General features: G+C 39.6%; 1 protein-coding gene across 6 annotated transcripts in view; it reads left to right on the top strand.

Moving 5' to 3' along the window:
• CUL1 (cullin 1) overlaps window positions 1–22,186 on the top strand; it is a 106,722-nt gene that overhangs the window by 59,991 nt on the left and 24,545 nt on the right. For all 6 annotated transcript variants that reach the window (XM_022578678.3, XM_022578671.3, XM_089917246.1 and 3 more), the window contains 7 exons: window positions 2,939–3,113; window positions 5,216–5,383; window positions 8,481–8,531; window positions 8,788–8,878; window positions 9,557–9,720; window positions 16,943–17,105; window positions 18,476–18,606. In XM_022578678.3, the coding sequence (XP_022434386.1) occupies window positions 2,939–3,113; window positions 5,216–5,383; window positions 8,481–8,531; window positions 8,788–8,878; window positions 9,557–9,720; window positions 16,943–17,105; window positions 18,476–18,606 (943 nt within the window). The remainder of the gene's footprint in view (window positions 1–2,938; window positions 3,114–5,215; window positions 5,384–8,480; window positions 8,532–8,787; window positions 8,879–9,556; window positions 9,721–16,942; window positions 17,106–18,475; window positions 18,607–22,186) is intronic.

Below are 22,186 nucleotides of genomic sequence, written 5' to 3'. Positions count from 1 at the left end.
GGGGGCCACTCTTCATCGCGGTGCGCGGGCCTCTCGCTATCGCGGCCTCTCTTGTTGAGGACCACAGGCTCCAGACACGCAGGCTCAGTAGTTGTGGCTCACGGGCCTAGTTGCTCCGTGGCATGTGGGATCTTCCCAGACCAGGGCTCGAACCCGTGTCCCCTCCATTGGCAGGCAGATTCTCAACCACTGCGCCACCAGGGAAGCCCCCTCATCATATTTTAAAGAAACTATCCAAAAGACAACACTCTCTGATTAATTTTAAAAAGAAATTAAAGGATTTTTTTTAAAGGTTAAAAAAAACCACTTTGGAAATCTAAAAAATTCTAAACTCTTATAATCAAGATAACTAGCAATGGAAAAAAGAAAATATAACTGAATAAGGAAAATACATATCAGACTTAGGTGATTTAGCCACAGAGGTGTAGAGCAGAAAGTCTGTAGGATTGTTTTTGGTTTTTTGTTTTTTTTAAATAAATTTATTTTATTTTTATTTTTGGCTGCGTCAGGTCTTTGTTGCTGCGCGCGGGCTCTCTCTAGTTGCGACGAGTGGGGGCTACTCTTCGTTGCGGTGCGTGGCTCCTCATTGCAGTGGCTTCTCTTGTTGGCGGAGCATGGACTCTAGGCATGCAGCCTTCAGTAGTTGTGGCTCGCGGGCTCTAGAGCGCAGGCTCAGTAGTTGTGGCACACGGGTTTAGTTGCTTCGTGGCATGTGGGATCTAACCCGACCAGGGCTCGAGCCCACGTCCCCTGCGTTGGCAGGCGGATTCTTAACCACTGCGCCACCAGGGAAGCCCAGAAAGTCTGTAGGTTTTAATGCTTATATTAAAAAGAGAAAAGAGGACAAATTACAAAGCTAAGCAACCAAACGAGGATTTATAGAAAGAGAGCAAACGTAAAGAAAGAAGTAGATTGAAAATAACAGAAATACAGGTACAGTGATGAAAATGGATAAATCTCAAACTGGTTCCTTAAAAAGACTAATAGACAAGCCTCTGGCAAAATTAATAATAAAAATATTTTAAAAGGGGGACAATAAAATTAGCAGGCATTTTTTAAAAGAAGACTGAACTGGGCAGTGTACTTGAAAAGTTTATTGAAATGGACAGTTATCTAGAAGTAGCAATACATATAGTCGGGAAAGGATAGACCATTTAATATGTGGTTTGTGAACCGTTGGTTTTCTATGCAGAGAAATGTAAAATCACTTTTCTTCATGTTACATACAGTTTTAATCAAGGTGGATTAGAAATGTCAGATTTAAAAGAAAATACAGTAAAATCATGCCAAAATTTGGAACCTGCCAAAAGATCGTTAGCAGGGTCTAGCAACGAGAGAATGGATAAATTATAAATCTGTACTATACAGTACATTACATACAGCTGTAACTATCTCAAATGTTGTCAGAAACAAATTGGCAGAAGCAGATGTACAACGTGTTACAGTTTGTGTAATCTAAAATTTGAAAACATGCAGAATAATTTCATATATTGTTACACAGTAAAATATAAAACATTCATAGGAATGTTAGACACCAAATCACGGGGACATTTGCCCCTAGGGAAAGGGGGAGGAAGAGTGCGACTAGGGAAGAGATCGGATGGAATGAGACAAGCATGGGAATGTAATAAGATTTGTCCAGACTAGGTCATGAGTTTGCAAGAGTTCGTTGTGTATTATAATCTGTGATTCTGTCTATATTTGAAATACTTAATAAAATGAGTCAGTGTTTTATGGCATAGTTCTTTGATTACCACTGAGATTGAGGGGTTTTTTAGGTTTTTGGCTACGAATACGTATTTCTTTTAGCTTTTGGATTTTCTGTTGGAATCCCTGTTTCTTTAGAGATTAATTTTTTTCACATTGTTTTAAATTACCTTTATTTATTAAAGGTAGTCACTTTAAGATATCTCTTACTAAAATAGTTACAGAATTTCAGATGAAGTGATTATATGACTTTGCTTAGAAAGGCCTTCTCCAACCTCAGATCAAGAAAGTATTTGTGTGTATATTCTTTGTTTTATGGTTTCAGTTTGTATATTTTAATTCTTAATCTGTTTGTAATATATTTTGGAATATGAAATTTTTTTGAAATCACCTATAATGCCATTTATTCAATAATCTTTATCCGCTGACTTGAAATGGTTTTTATATAGCAAGTTCTTAAATACACCAGAATATTCTGTTGCATGATTTTTCTTTCTGTCTGAATCAGTATTGGTGTCTTTCTATTAATTTTATCCAAGTAAAGTACATGCAGATAAACTGAAATAGTATTAAAGGTTATTAAAAAGAGAGAGAGACCACATCTCCATCTCTCTCCGTAGTGCCTGGGTCCTGCTCTTTTCTGATTGGCCAGCTTTAGGCATCCATGACTTTCAGTTGTAATAGAGGACTCTGTCTCTTTCACTGCCATGTCTTCTGCTTTTCATTTTTCATTTTTCATTCTCAGAGGGTAGCTTTGGTTAAATCCACTTACAGATAATTTTAAAGTTTTGGTTATTTTTATATTTATTACGGATGCTTCTGGAAGTATTCATAGCTAAGCATTATAATAGACTATGGTTATAGCTTGTTGTTTTCCCTGAAGTAGATAATTGCTTTTTTTCTTTTCATTTGCACCCTTTTCTTTGTACATTTGCCAGTTCTTTTCTTACCTTCTAATATACTCTCAGGACAGTTTTCCACAAGGTAATGGCATTAGACGATCTTGATGGTCCAGAGTTTTCTTGGTGACCTTCCTCCAGGGTGTTCCATCCTCCTCGGCTGGCTGACTCTTAGCTTTATTGGTGTGTGAATGGGATCTTTTTTCCACTCTAACAGGTTTTGGTTGATACATGGGAAACATTGATACTGAAGTATCTTATAAGAAAATATGTTCGTATTAATCACTGTTGACATTGATGATGCCTGTTGATTTCCTTGACTTTTCTCCAAGTCACGTTTATAACTACTGCACGAGTGTTCACCAGTCAAACCAAGCTCGAGGGGCTGGTGTCCCTCCTTCTAAATCAAAAAAGGGGCAGACGCCGGGGGGAGCTCAGTTTGTTGGCTTGGAGTTGTACAAACGGCTTAAAGAATTTTTGAAGAATTACTTGACAAATCTTCTGAAGGTAAGATGTTTTATATGTATACTGAGCATTTATAAAAGAATGTAAAAAAAAAGTAGTGAAATAATGATTCTATTGTTAAGTTAAATCTTTCACTGTCATTGTTTCATTGTTTTTGGCGTTGACACGTGCCTGAAGATGTTTTGCTCTTGCTTAGTCATTTACCTATTGTGAAGATGAAATCTTCATAAGCCCATACTCTGTTCTTTGATTTGTTAAATTAGAAGTTTTTGATAGCCTTTCACCATAGTAGTACTTTCCTTAAATTACTAACCATTTGGTATTTGGTGGTTAGAGATTGATGAACCTTTTTAAAGCATATGGTTATGAAGTCAGATTACCTGTATTGTATTTTGAACCCAATGTGCTGTTCTGTATCAAAATGTATAAAAGACTGTAAGGTTATCCAGCCTTTGGTAATCACATTTTCCAATGTGTTCTTGCCTTTTCTACATGGCCTTGTGGTACATTTCAGAACTATAAGGAAATTGTGCCCTTGGCTGGGTGGGTTTCGCCACGAACATTCATTCCTCCTGCTCTGAGCCTTTTGCTTGGACAGTGATGTGGTTTTTCCCCTTCATCTTCCGCCTTTTTCTTCCTCAGTCTCCATCCTCTGTAGCAAAGGCAGTGTGATGCCTTCCATCCAGCCACAGGATGGGCAAGTGGCTTCTTCAAATGGTGCTACGCACATTATGTAGAGTGTGTACCCTGGGAAGTCTGCACACTCTGTGTATATACTTGAAAGATTTTTTATTTACACAGATAACAGGCAGAAAACTTCAGCATGCTCCACATTTGTTTTTCTTAATATAGTTTACAAGGTAATTGGAAACTTAACATCATTTTAACAGACCATAATCGACTGACCACAAATCGTGACTAAGATGGTATCATTTTCCACGTTCCTAAGAAATCTTGATGAAGCCACTGTGTCCTCCTTGCTTTTATTCACAACACTTTGTAAAGTGAACACTGGCATTAATTATTCTTTTTTAGTATTGAAGTGAGGAACAGTGTATTGTGTTTTGAAAGGTATTGACAGCCATGCCATCAGCGATATTATTTTTTGCATTCTAAAAAAGGTCATCTACTATAATCCAGAATAGCTTAGCTTTACATGTTCGGGTTCATTTCTTGTTATTTAAATGAACACAGATTTGGTTGTATCAAGATACGGTCAGGTTTTCACGTAGCTTGTCAGATCACTCGTGCAGCGTGTATTTATGGAGCTTCCGTGCTGTGGAGCTTTTTATTCTGCCAGTTGAAGGGCCCCACGCTGAGAAGTTCAGGGACGGCCCCAGGCCCTTAGTTCATGGAGGGGCTGCCCTCTCCCAGCTCCCCCTGGAGTGCTCTTCTGCTACGGCACGTTTTAATTATACTGCAATTTAATGCCCCATTTTTAAAGGGTAGGACCTAACTTTGTAGATGTCATTAATACCTAAGAAAAAATTTCAAGTTACTGTCCTTCAAATAAAAATTTGTGGTTTAAGTTGTAGACATTTCAGTAAAAATAATTTGGTAAATGAACATTTTCCTCGTGAGGCCTTGTTAAAGAAGAAATATTGCACCATTATACTGTATACTTTATTTTTACAAAAATGCAGCAGATCACCACAGAGAGCTATAGATTTTTATAATTTTTAAGTAAATTTAATGAATGAAGAAGATGCATTAAAAAATGGAATAGTATCAGCCCCGTGGTCCAAATTGTTAATTGGACAGTTTAATTAATTTTTTAACAGAAAATATCAGAAATAGGGGTAAGTTGAGGTGAATTCCTTATTTGTGAATATACAGGAATTACCCTCATAGTCTAAAAAGTTCAGTCTTTTTATGAATGTATATGCATATTAATACCATGAAAAATGTTCTAGTCTGAGATCAAAGAATTTCCATTAAAATTCTCTTTAATCCTCATGAGCTACTTTCTTGTGAGAATTTGTGGTAAATGAGCATGTTTTGTATACAGAATAATTCAAAGAACCCATCTGAAACCATACACATCAGTGTATCTTAATGCAATAGATTTGTTTCAGTTAACTTTTATCTCTAATTTATCATGTGACAAATTAGTCATCTTAAAGCTTTAGTGAACTTGTCTTTAGGACGGAGAAGATTTGATGGATGAGAGTGTACTGAAGTTCTACACTCAACAGTGGGAAGACTACCGGTTTTCAAGCAAGGTGCTGAATGGGATTTGTGCCTACCTCAATAGACACTGGGTTCGCCGCGAGTGTGACGAAGGACGGAAAGGAATCTATGAAATCTACTCCGTAAGATTTTTTTTACACACCTTTCAAATGTGTGTTTTCTTAGGGACACATCTTCCTTCCCAGTAGGAGATCTAGGCAAATAGTAAGCAGTTTTCAGACTGGTGAGCTATAACTTCCTTTGTTTTAATTTATCAATAAATGGCCCTTAGATATTTTGTGGCGAGAAAAGAGAAGGATGAGTAATTGGAGTTCTAAAATACAGCCTGCACGCTTCTGCATTTACTTATTAAAAGTTTCTTCTTCAATTATCTGACCGACCATCAGGCTGAGCCTGGAGCTGTCCCCGTTTTAGCACAGCAAGTCCTGCATCCCGGCCGCAGCAGGCAAAGCGGGTCCCTTACTTGGGACTCGAGCCTCAGTGATCAGCCATCCACGGTCTTCTGGGGTCTGGGAAACTGCTTCACGGAGGGGACTGTGATGTGAAATTCCATTCTACCCACTCAATATACAAAGTAATAGGAGTCATGACACTTAACAGAATTCAAAATTGAGGGGTTTTTTTTTTAAGACTGCATGGAAATAAATTTTGAAGAGGCAAAATTTGAATTGTTAAATCACTTTCGTTAGTATGTTTCTTCAGTCAAGGGAGCTTTTTCCAGGCTCACTGGTTTTCAAAGTGTGGTCTCCAAACTTGCAACATCAATATTACCTGGGAACTTGTTAGAAATGCAAGTAATTGGGCCTCAGCCTAGACTGACTTAACTAGAGACTCTGGAGCTGGGGCCCAGCAGTGTGTTTTTAGCAAGCCCTCCAGGTGATTCTGATGCACTGTCGAGTTTGAGAACCAGTCAAGGGAGGACTCAGAACAACAGAACAGTCTATCTGTTCATAGTAGGCTCTCAGATATACAGACAGTACCTTTTTTGAACGAGTGGTTTTAAAATGTCAAGTTCTGCATAATGAGATTATCTCCATATCCAAGAATGTTGCTATAATAGCAATGCTTTGTTGCTTTGCTTTTGGCAAATTTAATTAAAAGAAATGTGCCATAGATGCATGACAAATTTTTATTATTTTATTATTTGTGTAGCTCAGTTTCTGTACCAAACGGTTATTGCTTCATAATGGTACTTTGTTATATAATTTTAACAGAACTTTCTAGGTTTAGTGTTTTGATTTGAGTTTTTTGTAGTCCACCTTTTCTTTTCCACTTACAAATGCTTTCTTGAGACTGAAGGTTGTCAGTGTAGGAATCAGCATGATTTTCGTTGATTTCCTCTTGGCTGCTTGACCTAAAACACCATATATATGCGCTATAATAACATCACATGCTCCCAAAAATTATTATAGTCTTTAAACTTTTTTGTGTACTGTTTTCAAGATTTGACTGCTTTTTTTTCCTTTTCTTTCTTCTCTTTTTTTTTTTTACTTTCAAAATTCGTAGTTTCTACATCCCTAAATGCTGTAGTCAGTTTGGAAATGCAATACGCAGCCATAACTCACAGCAAAGGCCAGTTAACACGTCTCTCTAGAAACAGTATTTCCTTTGCCTGCTCTCGCAGGGAGCCTGTTGAATTCATCTAAAGCTCGAATATCAGTTGACACATGGAACAGTTCTTGTGCAGTGATGCCTCATTGCATTTTCCAGACTCTCCAGAAGACGGGGATGCTTTGTCACGAACTATAAAGATCTACTTTTTTCCCTGATAATTTTGTCTTTCTCTTCAATTATAGAAAGTTGTGGGTTTCCTTTCCAGTCAACCAGAGCGCGTAAACTAATTCCATTATTAACATGTTAAAGGGATTCAGCAGGACTTCTTCCCTGAATCTGTCCTGAACTTTCTCTGGTTTACCTTCAGTCCTGCTTTCTTATCTTGCCTTTCTTCCTTCAAAGTGACGCATTATCCCAAGTCAAATGAGGTCTGCCTAGTGCTGCCTTAACTTAGAAAAATGTTCGGGAAAAGTTATTTTGAAAGGTGCAGTATCTTTACTGGAAGTTGATGGCCACTCGTTGCGTTTGCCTTGCCTCCCCCTGCACTGACAGGCCTGAGGAGTGTGGGAAGAGGAGCAGTGGCCAGTTTGCACAGGGAGAGTTACCTTCAGACCGCGCCCCACAGGGTGTATTTTTCCTGAAAAATAAGACTTTCTTCCCGGAGTCTTTTTTGGTAGCATAATTCCTAATTCTGAAATAACCTTTTTATTCTAATAGTACTTGAGTATATATTGTTCATGCTTTACTAAAAATATTTTTCTCTTAAATAGTGCTTTCAGGTTGCCCTTTTTTTGGTAGAAATTTTTTCATTTTGTAAATTAAATTTACACATAACCTTTTCAGAACTGTATTATCTTACATAAACCCAGTTTTATCTATGGTTAAATTTGGGGGAAAATAAGACTGATAGCATTTACCTTTAAATTAATTTCTCAGCAGTTTGTATTTGAGTGTTAAATTGTTATAAATTTGAGTTTGAACTTAACTGAATAATACCTTTCTCAACAGTTTAAAAACCATATATGAATTGTAACATTTCCCTTTGGGGGAACATTTTACAGTAACTTTCTGACATAACCTCTGTTGAGAAGTTCCAAAACTTTTAAAAATGCATCATACGCACACATACTAGTAAAATGGGAAATTTGAATAATTTATGTATAATAAACTGCATCCAAGATGTACAGTTTGATGCATTTACAGTTGTATGCATCCATGTAACATAAAACACCATGATAAAGATACAGAACTTATTCGATATTTAAGATCTATTATTTATTTTACTGAGTATTAGGAAACTATGATAAATGGAATTATCTTTCTTAAATGTGTTAGGTCAAAACATACATTTGAGTCAGAGAACAATTTTATACATTAAATCCACCGTTGCCCTTTGGGCTAATATGTATGTTCTCCTAAAATCCAGATTTTCTTTTTCTCTCAACTATTAAAATGTGAGCTAATAAACGTCTGTACTCTGATACCTTTTGAAGTTGTTAAGAGAATGGCTCTCTGATTTCATCATGATGATTTTTACCAAGTTTATAATCTAGAAATATTGATACATGTAATCTAGGATTCAGGCTATTTCCTATGACTTCAGCTTTGGAAAAAGCATAGTAAAAGTATAGCCATTTAATACTGTTCCTTTTTCTTTTCATCCAGCTTGCATTGGTAACTTGGAGAGATTGTCTTTTCAGGCCATTGAATAAACAGGTACCTACTTGTGTGAGTGTGTGCATGTTTTCCTTTTGAAACCCCTTCCAGATTTCATTTCTTAGCCATTGTCTTCCTCACTCCTTTGGGATGTCCTAAGAGTGCCTCTCATCTTGCATTTAATGGATTCTAATGTTTAAGAGCTATGTAGTAACATAATGTTGGGTTGGCTAAAAACCCGAACGAACTTTTTGGCCAGCCTAGTACATACTGTAGTTTGTGATCTACATGTTTTCTTCCTATATCCTTTCTAAAGGTAACAAATGCTGTTTTAAAACTGATTGAAAAGGAAAGAAATGGTGAAACCATCAATACAAGACTGATAAGCGGAGTTGTACAGTCTTATGGTAAACAATTTCCCTTTAATTTATTCAAAGTTGTATATCAAGTGACAGTTACATAACAATGCTCCAATAGATTTATTTTCAGATAGTTTAGTATTATCAAGAATATTGTTAGCATTTACAAAGGTACTCATAATTCTCTTTATGTCAGTGTGATTCGGTTTGATTTTACCCATTATAAAAATTGTTTGATCTTTGTGCCCTAAGGAAATTTTGATGGACTAGACATTTGACATTTGAATTCTTTTCTTTTCTGGTCTCATACTGAATTACTGGATTTATATGCTAGAGTGTCATTAATGGAGCCGAATGATAACAGATTGAGAAATCTAAAAAGTAATACAGTATTTCAAAAGCTTAGGTAGCATTGTATTTCTTTGAAAGTTTAGAATTAGGCATTCTTCCTTCTTGTAAGCTTTTAGAAATATAAACGTTCTCTGAATGAACTTCATGATAACTTGGAACGTGCCTGGCCATCCATCAGAATTACTTGCTTTTGTGTGTCTTGGGCTTTTTTCTTTTTTCTTTTATTGAAAGTATACTTTACTACCAGTGAATAACAGATTTGCCTTATGCCCTGTTATTTATAACATAACTTAAACTGAATGCCACACCTAAGTATATTCCTTAAAATATAACCAAAAATAGGGCAGTTGAAATGTAGTTCCTATTTACTTCCAGTGGAACTGGGACTGAATGAAGATGATGCCTTTGCGAAGGGCCCAACGCTAACGGTGTACAAAGAATCCTTTGAATCTCAGTTTTTGGCTGACACAGAGAGATTTTATACCAGAGAGAGCACCGAATTCTTGCAGCAGAACCCGGTTACTGAATACATGAAAAAGGTAAGCTTAAACATAGTACTTAAAGTAGGCTTAAGTTAAAAGTTATTGCTGCTCAGATGAATTATTCTTTTTAATATATGCAACTTTCTTCAAAGTCATTTCTTAGGCACTGTTATCCTGTAGTGTCTGTAGCAGGTGCAGATGGTTTCTCCCAGTTCACCAAGGAGCTTTTATAAATTAATTTGATAATCATGGCTCAATGTTCTCCTTACTGATCGGAGGATATAACCGTAATAGCTGTATGACTTTCGTGTTTTGAACTGTACTACAATAGAATGTATGTGTGTATCTAACGGGAGCCACGGTCTTACGTCAATGAGAAACTAGTTTTTAAGAAACAAATATTTGCAAACTTTAAGCTTTTGCTTTTTTGCTTCTGAAATATCCCCTAAAAATCTATATAACACAGTCTTCAAGTTTGCATTAGAGGAGAAGTCCTTCTGAGAGAACAGGACCAAAGTCTTAGACAAGAAAAAATCCAAGATCGGTGTCTGTATCGTAAATCTTTTTCTACATTAAGTGATGTTACAGTGAAGTTCTAGTGGAATTATTCTTCGTTCTCCTTCTTGGGAATACAGGTATCCCAGACTTACGCTCTGAGGAGTGACCTAAGTCAGGAGGTAGCAAACTTTCTATGAAGGGCCAGATGGTAAATATTTTAGACCTTGTGCACATGTGGTCTCTCTTGCAACTGTTCAGCTCTGCCGTTGTAGCGCAGAAGCAGCCATGGCAACATCTAAACAGTCAGTGCAGCGGTGTTCCAGTGAAAGTTTACTTACAGGCAGGATTTTGCCCACAGGCTACGGCTGCTGACTGAGACGGGCAAGGAGACTTCCAGGGAGTCTGGGGCTGATTGTGTCTGACACCTGCTTTTTCCCCTTTATTCTCTGTTCGCTTGGAGAGCAAATGCACTGCAGAATCACTTTCTCCATGTGCTGAGATCGAAAGTTAGTAAGTCAGAAAGAGCAACAAACAGCTCTCCCTTCTAACCATGTAGAGAAGGTCCTCCCCAATTTGTTTGTGACATTCCAAGTGCATTTTCCCATAAGAGATAGTGATTATAAGTGGCCCTTACAAGTTTGAAGCTGAAAGTCCTTGACAAACAAATTTCTGATACCTCAAAACCTAACAAAAGTGGAACGCTTCAGAAGTATTATACTTGGGGGGCTTCTCTGGTGGCGCAGTGGTTGAGAATCTGCCTGCCGATGCAGGGGACACGGGTTCGTGCCCCAGTCCGGGAAGATCCCACATGCCGCGGAGTGGCTGGGTCCGTGAGCCATGGCCGCTGAGCCTGCGCGTCCGGAGCCTGTGCTCCACAGCGGGAGAGGCCACAACAGTGAGAGGCCCGCGTACCACAAAACAAAAAAAGAAGAAGAAGTATTATACTTGGAGTAGTGATAGTTCCTTGTGTATACTTACGGATTAAATTAGCTTTTGTGTGCCAGTCTGGAACCTAACCAGCTTATAGAGAGTTTCTGACAGCTGCCTGACAAATCTGTTTTAAATCTAAGCATTGCCTGTTACCTCATTTTTTCATTTTGGCAGAGTGTGGTTTGCATAAAGACATATTTTATTGAACTCTGCTATATATGGTGATCCTTTTAAAACTGTGTTATGTTTTTAAAAGTGGGGCCTCTTATTGGGGTACACATCCACAAGCGTGGTTCAGGCCTTTTCAATTTGCAGACTACTTAGTGAATTGCAGCTACCTGCTCTCCACAGCCAGGAAGGTAGTAGTGCTTTGGTACAAGGAAATCCGCTTCGTAGGCCAGAGCTACGTCAGCACTCCCAAAACAGGGAAATCTGCTTTTAAAATCGGACCTGGGGGCTTCCCTGGTGGCGCAGTGGTTGAGAGTCCGCCTGCCGATGCAGGGGACACGGGTTCGTGCCCCGGTCTGGGAAGATCCCACATGCTGCGGAGCGGCTAGGCCCGTGAACCATGGCCGCTGAGCCTGCGCATTCGGAGCCTGTGCTCCGCAACGGGAGAGGCCACAACAGTGAGAGGCCCGCGTATGGTAAAAAAAAAAAAAAAAAAAAAATCGGACCTGGAACCAAAGGCAATTTGAGGAGCAAACATTTCCAATGGCTTGGATATTTTCAACCCAGTGTGAGCTCTGCCTTCAACAGAGAGCATGCTTCCAGCATCCTTGCTCTCTTAGAGAGGATTTCTTCCTAGAGGCGTTAAAGGTTTGGCCCAACTCTGTTTGGATCTTACCAAACATGACATCCATCCATTCTGAAAGTCCATAATGCAGAGACTCTGTGAGCATAAAATTGGAATTTAACCGTGTGAACAATTCTACCCTTACCTATAGCTGTAGCCTTGCATCTCAAACTGAGCTATGGGTCTAATTTAAAATCCCTACTCCACCATTTACTAGGGAGTTGACCTTAACCTTTCTGTTCCTCAGTTTGGGATAATTTATTATTATTATTATTATATAGTATTTGATGCTTGGCAAAGAGCAAGCGTGATATGTGTTTGGTATTACACACATACATTGTTCAGAACCTTCAGTATATGCTGAGAATATGCAAAACCATGGGATAAATTGTGGCAACATTTTATTCAGTAACGTAAGAAATTACGTTCATATTAAAACATTCTATCAGGAAGTAGAGTACAAAACTCATGAACAATATTGAGTTAAAGCATGAACTTTCAAGAAATACTCTGCTTTTAACAGACAGTTTGGGCTAGATGTGCAAATTCCCTGGAGGGGTCTATGTTCCCATTTCTGTGTTGTTAGGAATCTTTTAGTGGAAACAGTTGAGAATCTTTGGCTTTCCTTCTACTGATGACGTTGATGAATGAACACCCCTGAGCCATATTAGTGTTTTAGCATATCTTACTGTCTCATCTGAGCTACGAAAAAAACGTGTGACTCTTCTAGGTTTCTGATGTCACTTTTTAAAACTTTAAAAATAAATATACCTTATTTCATTAATTTGCTTATTACTTTTTTGGTCTTTTTTTTTTTCATTTTGTTTTTCCTGCATACTGATGCTAATAGAATTAATAGGAACAGTCTTTAGTTGCTTAACTTTATTGAGTCATTCTGAATTTGATCTGGGTGTTCTGATGTGATTATCTCCAAGTACAGTGCTGGTCAAGAGCTTATTTGCCTTCAAGTCAGCAAAGAATGTACCTGACTATCCTTCCTAAAACCTAATGACATAACACCCAGGACCTTGGGTTTTTCACCAACCTCAGAGACACTGCAGGCTCAGGTTCAGACCACTGCGAGAAAGCAAGTCACTCGGATTTTTTGGTTTCCCAGGGCATAACGCCATACTGTAGTCTATGAAATGTGGAGAATAGCGTTATGTCAAAAACACCAATTTACATACCTTAATTTAAAAAAACTTTATTGCTGAATGATGCCAAAACAATTATAATAGCAGCATCAAAGATCACTGATCACAGATCAGCATAACAAATAATAATAATGAAAACGTTTAAATATTTTGAGAGTTACCAGCATGTGGCACCGAAACCCAAAGTGAGCAAAGGCTATTGAAGACACGGTGCTGATACACTTGCTCTACCCACAGTCCTTCAGTTTCTGTTTTGTTTTTAAAAAAGCAGTATCTGTGAATCGCAATAAAAGGAAGTAGGCCTGTGGACAGTAGTCCCACCTTATTCACAGTTTCAGTTACCCACAGTCAACCTCAGTCCGAAAAATATTAAATGGAAAGTTCCAGAAGTAAACAGTCCATAAGCTTTAAATTGTATGTATTGAAACATGTCGTTCTGAGTAGCATGATGGAATCTTGCCCTTGAATCATACCTTTGTCCATAGCGTCTCCCCTGTTAGTCCCTTCATCGACCAGGTGATCAGATCGACCGTCGTCCGCAGTGCTTGAGATCACGTAGCCCTTATTGTACTTAAAAGTGGCCCCAAAGCACCAGAGTAGCAATTCAGATACGCCAAAGAGAAGCCATAAAGTACTTCCTTTAAGTAAAAAGGAGGAAGTTCTCAACTTAATAAGGAAAAGGTTGCTAAGATCTGTGGTGAGAATAAATTGTCTCTCCATGAAATTGCGAAGAAGGAAAATTTGTGCTAGTTTTGCTGTCACACCTCAAGTTGACGTTATGGCCACAGTGCATGACACGTGCCCAGTTAAGATGGAAAAGGCATTAAACATAACTTTTATTACATTATATTGTTATAATTGTTCTGCTTTATTGTTGTTGTTGCTAATCTCTTACTGTACCTAATTTGTAAATTAAACTTTCTTATACGTATGTAGGTATAGGAAAAAACATAACATAGTACCTATAGGGTTCACAGTTTCAGACATCCACTGGGGGGTCTTGGAACATATCCCCCGTAGATAAGGGGGGACTGCTGTGTAAACAACTACTGAGCCCCTCTGGCTTTTGTGATCACTTAGGGACCAGTTTGCTCTTCCCTCTTGGCCCCTGCAGGAAGAGTCTGTAGAGTGCTACTGTTTTTTTTGTAGTACAGGGGATGGAAAGCCAATGTCCCCCAGAGAGTGAATCAGCAGTGATACCAAAGCTTTACCTTTCATTTTAGGGGAGAGAAAGGTTTTTAAGAGATGACTTTTTGCTGCCAGGGTATTATGTTCTTCCAGGAAACAGGTATAACCTCGAGAAAAAGTGGTGCTTTTTGGTTGGCATGTCCTGTATTTCACCAGCTTTAGTTCTTGAGGTATCAGGCTTAGTGAAATACTAGATATGAAGCAGCAGAGGCTTGGACTTCAGAGTTAAAGCACAGAAAGATCTTTTATTGTTTTTTAAAATAGCTTTGTAATCAGGAAAGAAAACACACAACTGTAGACTTGCAGGGAAATACAAATAGCATAAACCTGCACAAACTTGGGACACTTGCTTAAGTATGCACATAAACACCAAATTGGAGTAATGCTATAGGGTTTTGTTTTGTTTTTATTTATTTATTTTTGGCTGCACTGGGTCTTTGTTGCTGTGTGCCGGCTTTCTCTAGTTGCAGAGAGCCGGGGCTACTCTTCGTTGCGGTGTGCAGGCTTCTCATTGCGGTGGCTTCTCTTGTTGCGGAGCACGGGCTTCGTAGTTGTGGCTCGCAGGCTCAGTAGTTGTGGCACACGGGCTTAGTTGCTCCGCGGCATGTGGGATCTTCCTGGACCAGGGCTCGAACCCGTGTCTCCTGCATTGGCCAGCAGATTCTTTAATCACTGTGCCACCAGGGAAGCCCTATAGGGTTTTTAAATAACTATTTTCCTCCACTAATTTATTACATTAATGTATTTTCTATTTGCTGGATAGCAGTATTCCATTAACCAAATAATATAACAAATTATATCTTATCAGGATCTTCAAGTATTTCTTACTTTGCAAATTGTTCCTTTTCCTTTCCCATGTTTTTATTTGCACATACTTATTGATTTTTCAGAGATTATTATATATTAAGGATATTGACCTTTTGATATATACTACAGATATTTTCCAAGTTTATTTTGTTTTTCACATTTAACTCTATTTGGAATGTGCAATAAGGTTTAAATTTATGCAGTTGAAACTATTGTCCTATTAGTAATTCTTGACAGCGCAAGACCTGCCCAGTCATTTTTTCATTTTGTTTTTTTGGCTCTTGGATGTTTATTCTTCCACTTGAATTTTTCTAGATTTCTCCAAAATTATGCCAAATTTAAAAATCATTTTGGGGGCTTCCCTGGTGGTGCAGTGGTTGAGAGTCTGCCTGCCGATGCAGGGGACACGGGTTTGTGACCTGGTCCGGGAAGATCCCACATGCCGCGGAGCGGCTGGGCCTGTGAGCCATGGCCGCTGAGCCTGCGCTCCACAATGGGAGAGGCCACAACAGTGAGAGGCCCGTGTACCGCAAAAAAAAAAAAAAAAAAAAAAGCATTTTGGGAAGTATTGGCATTTTTACAATACAAAATATAGTTTTTCACTCTTTATTCAGGTTACCTGAATAATGCGAGATCATTGAAATTTCTTTTTTTTTTTTTTTTTTTTTAAGAAGCTGTTGCGGGGAGGAGTTTATTAATTAATTTATTTTTGCTGTTTTGGGTCTTCGTTTCTGTGTGAGGGCTTTCTCTAGTTCTGGCAAGCAGGGGCCACTCTTCATCACGGTGCGCGGGCCTCTCACTATCGCGGCCTCTCTTGTTGCAGAGCACAGGCTCCAGACGCGCAGGCTCAGTAGTTCTGGCTCACAGGCCTAGTTGCTCCGCGGCATGTGGGATCCTCCCAGACCAGGGCTCGAACCCATGTCCCCTGCATTAGCAGGCAGATTCTCAACCACTGCGCCACCAGGGAAGCCCTGAAATTTCTTTCTTGCTTTGATAATTTAGTGGTTCCTAGGTGATACTTTACACCACACATTTCTGATAATATGTTGTAAAACATACCGACTTTTATTAACTTTGCTACTCTTTTAAATTGCATCCCTGTTTTCCTCTCTTCCTTGAAGGGAGATGGAAGAAATTGAGATGCATAAATAATCCAATAGATTGCAGAGATGCGTATTCGGTTGATTGGCAAGAGAAGGCCATAATATTTAAATTTTTTTAAAGTCTAATTGCTACTAATTCTTTCCATGTGGTCATTTCAGGGAATGTATTTATGTGACTTGACCTCAAGTAGCTCTCAGTCAGAGGGCGTGGTTCTTCCCTCCATGTCAGTGTGCAATGGAGAATCCACAGGTTTCTCAATGTCGCCAGGGGTATTACCCCCAAAAGGTGTGAAACACCACGTATCTGTGGGAAGAAAATTGATGTAAATACACGTGGACTGTTAATCATGATAACCTCATTAAAGTCATTTAAAGAGGACGTGGAAGCAAAAATATAGGTTACAGAGAACATGGGACGCATCAGTGACCGGTTAGTTATAGTTGGCATTCATCCTAAAAGCAGAGAACCCCTCCCCTCCCTTTTTTCCTTTGGGCAGGTTTGTGAGTTTAATTTGCTGCCTTTTTTTTTTTTTTTTTCCCCGCTACGCGGGCTTCTCACTGTTGTGGCCTCTCCCGCTGCGGAGCACAGGCTCCGGACGCGCAGGCTCAGCGGCCATGGCTCACGGGCCCAGCCGCTCTGCGGCACGTGGGAGATCTTCCCGGACCGGGGCACGATCCCGTGTCCCCTGCATCGGCAGGCGGACTCTCAACCACTGCGCCACCAGGGAAGCCCTAATTTGCTGCTATTTTTGTTAGCAGTTTTTAAAAAGCAAACCCAAACCTCTGACTTGAATTAATTCCCACAGGCGGAGGCTCGTTTGCTGGAGGAGCAGCGGAGAGTCCAGGTCTACCTTCACGAGAGCACCCAGGACGAGCTAGCCAGGAAGTGTGAGCAGGTGCTCATCGAGAAACACTTGGAGATTTTCCACACAGAGTTTCAGAATTTATTGGATGCCGACAAAAATGAAGGTGAGCCACTGAGAGTCAAAACACAAGGGTATTTATTTTGATCTGTGATTTTGAAATTGTGTGAAGTTCTAGACTCAGAGTTAGCATTACCAACACCAGTCATTCTTTAAGAGATTCACGTGTGAGATTGTGTGTGCGCGTGTGTGTACCTTGTCGTGTGTTGATTTCAGACCTCTGCAGTGTGCTTGGGGTGTGACTTTGGGGGAAGAGCGTCTTTTCAGTTTGGTTTGGAGGCTAACCTGTTCCATACACCTTAGCATTAAATGATGCTACCACTGGTTTTTTTTGTTTGTTTGTTTTGGGGTGCTTTTTTTTTTTGCGGTACGCGTGCCTCTCACTGTTGTGGCCTCTCCCATTGCGGAGTACAGGCTCTGGACGCGCAGGCTCAGCGGCCATGGCTCATGGGCCCAGCCGCTCCACGGCACGTGGGATCCTCCCGGACTGGGGCACGAACCCGTGTCCCCTGCATCAGCAGGCAGACTTCCAACCACTGCGCCACCAGGGAAGCCCCTGGTTATTTTTTTCTTGCGTATGTTTCTTCTGAAAATTCTTTAAGATGAGAAGGCTATAATTTTGCAGAAGTATTTCCTTTACCCCTCCCTTGTTTTACTGGGACATGTTAGGAGCTCAGTAAAAGATTGGTGTTTGGATTCAGGATTTTTCTTTGGTGTTCATATATCAACCATGTGCCATACATATATTAAGTGAAGAATATGGGGACCCTTTTGTGACTTATTTGTTTGTATAGTTGAGATGGATATTCATAAATACTCCTTAAATTTATTCATTCTTTTAAATAATATTTGAGTGCCTATTACGTGTCAGGCATAAATCATACCTCAATCTCAAATGTTAGGAAGCCTCAGATGTAGTTCCTGATCATCTTCTTTCTCTATTAGTAGTTTCTCCTAGCAAGGGGGAGAATATGCTTTTTTTTTTTTTTTTTTTTTTTTTGCAGTACGCGGGTCTCTCACTGCCGTGGCCTCTCCCGCTGCGGAGCACAGGCTCCGGACGCACAGGTTCAGCGGCCATGGCTCACGGGCCCAGCCGCTCTGCGGCATGTGGGATCTTCCCAGACCGGGTCATGAACCCGTGTCCCCTGCATCGGCAGGCGGACTCAACCACTGCGCCACCAGGGAAGCCCGAATATGCTTTTATAATAGCATGACTTCATTATTACTTTCAGCTAAATATACATATGCTAAATATAAAGTATTTGGTTACAGTTAAGTGCATTTGATTATTAAGGTGTAAAAACACGGTGGTTTTATTTCAGTGTACCTTTCACCTCTATAATAAGCACTTACTTAGTGGAATGGATATGCAGAGTTTGTTTCTGTGCATAAAGGTGTGGCGCCTTCTTCTTTCAGATTTGGGTCGCATGTATAATCTTGTATCTAGAATCCAGGATGGCCTGGGAGAATTGAAAAAACTCCTGGAGACACACATTCATAATCAGGGTCTTGCAGCGATTGAAAAGTGTGGAGAAGCTGCTTTAAATGTAAGTACTGTTTAACTGAAAACCAGTCGGGCCTAACCATTCCCACGCACGGACTGCAGGTGTGTCTCGTGTCTCCACTTACAAATCCAAGGGGTAAGATTTTCACTAGACTCTCATAGAGAACCTTGTTTTGGCTTTCTAAAATAGAAGGTTCACAAGCATCTTTATTCAGTAAACATCTCCATAAACTCTTCTCTGGCACTTCTTAGGCATTAAGGGTTTAATTTCTTGATATTCTTTTTTCCTTTATGTCTTCTCAAAATTACATTCCTTGCACTAGAAGAGAGAAGATTATTCCATAGAAAGAACAGGCTAAAGCCTCCTAGAGACTTGTCTCTGGCACTCACAGGCCACAGGCTGCCCCTTGCAGGAACTTCGGTCTGTGTACTGCCCTCCCATTGAAGCTCACAGGGCTATTTGCCCTGGAAAGGCCCTGAAATGTATGGCATTTCTCATACACACCCCCATCCCCACTGCGGGAGGCACAAGAATATTCTGCTGGGTTATCTGTAATTCACTTGATAATTTTACATAGCAAGTATCATGTGTTTCTAAGAGACAGGTAAGTTGTCTTCAGTTTTGTCCCTATTGTGAACTTTAATTTTGATAGTGTTTGAGACAACTATTGGAGAAGAAAAGCTTCTAGAACACACAGTTGTTTCTTAGGTCTGAATCAGAAAACTTTTTATCTCTGATTTTATTGTGTTTGGTGTTAATTATTTCAACAATACTATCTTTAATATCTTTTTTTAAGTCTTTATTTTCCTGTTATCTTTGGGGGATCTCTTTTCTACTTTTAATTATGGGGGTTGCTGCCTCACTTGTTATCACATCTATGAAATATTAGAGGGAAGAATGTAAACACACCTTTAAAGGACCTGACACAGGCACGTACATGGGATTCAAAAGGGGTGACCTGATGAAGGTATCTTTTCAATAACGTAAGGTGTTTTCACAGATGTTAATTCAAAACCCGGTTTGGCTGTGTGGGCAGCAGAGCCAAGTTAAATGACTTTCCTTCAAATGAGTTAAGGTGGCGAGTCTTATTTCATCAGATATGGATTAGAATAGCAGATAAATGAAGCAGGTTTCGCTTTTTCATGTAAACTGTTAAATGTTAGATATGAGATTGGCCTTAGGGACTCATGTTCTAGGTGAATATAGTTAGATTAAAAATCAGTAGGATAACTTGCTTTTTTGTTTTCATAGGAATGATGGGATATTCCTTCTAATGTCAATCTTTTCCAAACGAAGTAAGGTTCTAGATGGAGAAATAATCACGTTGTAATTCTCCAGTACCATTTTCTCTTTCTTTTGGATACAGTCAACTGCCTGATTGACTTGGTCAGTGAGTCTTGAATCTGAAGTTGACCTTTTCATGGCAGTTAAAGCACAAGTTCAGCTTCTAAGTAAAATCATTCCTCTATTAGTACAGACTTCGTCCGTCAGCAGTAGACAGCAAAAATAAACTGTATTTACCAGCAGTTATATTTTATTGGAAATTAAGCTTTTAAACAATATTTTTATTTATTATCTATTTATTTATTTAATTTATTTTTGGCTGCATCGGGTCTTCTTTGCAGCACACAGGTTTCTCTCTAGTTGTGGCATGCGGGTTTTCTCTTCTCTAGTGGAGGCGTGCGGGCTCAGTAGTTGTGGTGTGTGGGCTTAGGTTCCCTGCAGCATGTGGGATCTTAGCTCCCTGACCAGGCATTGAACCCGCATCCCCTGCATTGTAAGGCGGATTCTTTACCACTGGACCACCAGGGAAGTCCCCTAAACAATATTTTTATTACTTAGATGTAAGCCACTGATACACGTGTATTTAAACATCAACATAAGATTTTCCCCCATGAAGAATAATTATATATAACTTGGTAAATTTATATTGCATCTGCCTTAATTTTCAAAAGTCAAACATTTTAAAAATAACATTATTCATTATAATTATTATTTCCATAGGAACTGTCTTTATACTGAACTCATGAAACTGGTTTTTTAAATTGTTGTTCTTGTGAGGAAATGTTTCTTTAAGAAAACAAATACTTTTCCTATTTTCTGCAAAAGGAGTTTTCCCTGGATTTCCATTTTATTGGCTCATCTCTGAAGTTTCGGTTGACTCATAAGTTCGTGGTGCCGTCTGACTGGCGCGTGGATTTCTTTACGACCTTCCCCGGGCTGGGTCGGACCTGCTACCTTTACTCACCAATGATGTAAAAAGCCCAGGAAACTTGAAGAAGCTCCAGAGAGAGCACATGTAGCCAGTCTTAGCCTGACTCACAGCAGCCACTTATTGTAAGACAGAATAAATACAGCTGCTAAAACATACATAATTTTAAGTAGGTATTCATTTTTATCACATGTGTAGTAAACGTAAAAGATGTATTGTAACCCAAACCATGATGGTTTTCCAAAACCCATTAATGCTGGGAAAAAAAAAAAGGCGGCAGAAAAATGAGATTGGTTGAATTAGTAAAAAATTAACAGTTATCGTACCTAATTTTAAGTGGGGTTTAATTACTTTGAAAACAGTTTTTAAAGTTTTTCACCTAACTGAATCGAATCATAGTATATGAGAATCATTTAGATTCATCTATTAAATGCCATAGAAGGCACTGGTTAAATGATTTTTTTTTTAAGGGCTGAAAAGTTATCTAGTCCTATGATTCCATTTATCCCATCAGTTTGGCTAGAAAACAAGTTTTACTGCTAATCAGTGTGGCCTAGGCTGAAATTATTACAGGTTTCACACTTGTAATGAGATTCAAATAATATTTTTGTGTTAGAAACTTCAAAATCTACTTAAGAATTTTCTGAAGGCATTCTTTTTTTCAGGTAAAACAGATTTGAGAATAATGGCTGTTCCTGGGTAACCAGTGTCTGGGAAATCCCCCTCATGCTGTCCCCCTCTCTTTACCCAAAGAGGAACTGGCAGTCTTGCCCTGTGAAGTGTGGCTGAAACCCTGAACACATGTGCTGTTTTTAGACACACTGCTTCTTGTACCTGCCCCGCACCCAGGCCGGGGAACACCAGGGAACGCAGCTCGGGATCAGGGCTCCTCTCAGGGTACAGGGGCTTCAGGCTGAAGCAGATCAGTGTGGGTCCATCCCACCCACCATGACGTGAGATTCCAGCACGAGGAGGCGTTCTCTCCAGCCTTCAAGAGATGCTCGCGACTGAGGACACTCGCGCCTAGCCGTGCTGCAGGCACCGTTAGCATATTGCATCGGGGCAGCAGTAGAACTTTGGAAACACAAAGAAATCTTCAAGGATGGGTTTTAAACAGGTTTAGAGCTGAACAAAGGATCAGATAATTCTTTTAATCGGCAAGTTTATTTCATAGGCAAGTTACCCCGTGTGTGGCCTCTGGACTGAGAGGAGACAGTGGGGCAGCAGCAGGGCAAATCAGCACATTTCACGTTGCCTCCAGGCCGGCAGGAGTCGAACATTGAGAGACCTCGTGTGCTTGTGTAGACGGGCCGCGGCACTACACGTGTGCTCAGTTGTTGGCAGTGTAGTAACGGAAGAAAAATAATCCGTATTAAAATATAGGAGGAGGTTGGGCCCGTCCACTTAGGT

This window comes from Delphinapterus leucas, chromosome 9 (assembly GCF_059928025.1).
Source record: "Delphinapterus leucas isolate spDelLeu-1000000601 "Yukka" chromosome 9, BTC_Dleu_Yukka2, whole genome shotgun sequence".
NCBI lineage: Eukaryota > Metazoa > Chordata > Mammalia > Artiodactyla > Monodontidae > Delphinapterus > Delphinapterus leucas.
Note: the sequence above shows the minus strand (reverse complement) of the source record. Positions and strands in the feature narration are given on the sequence as shown.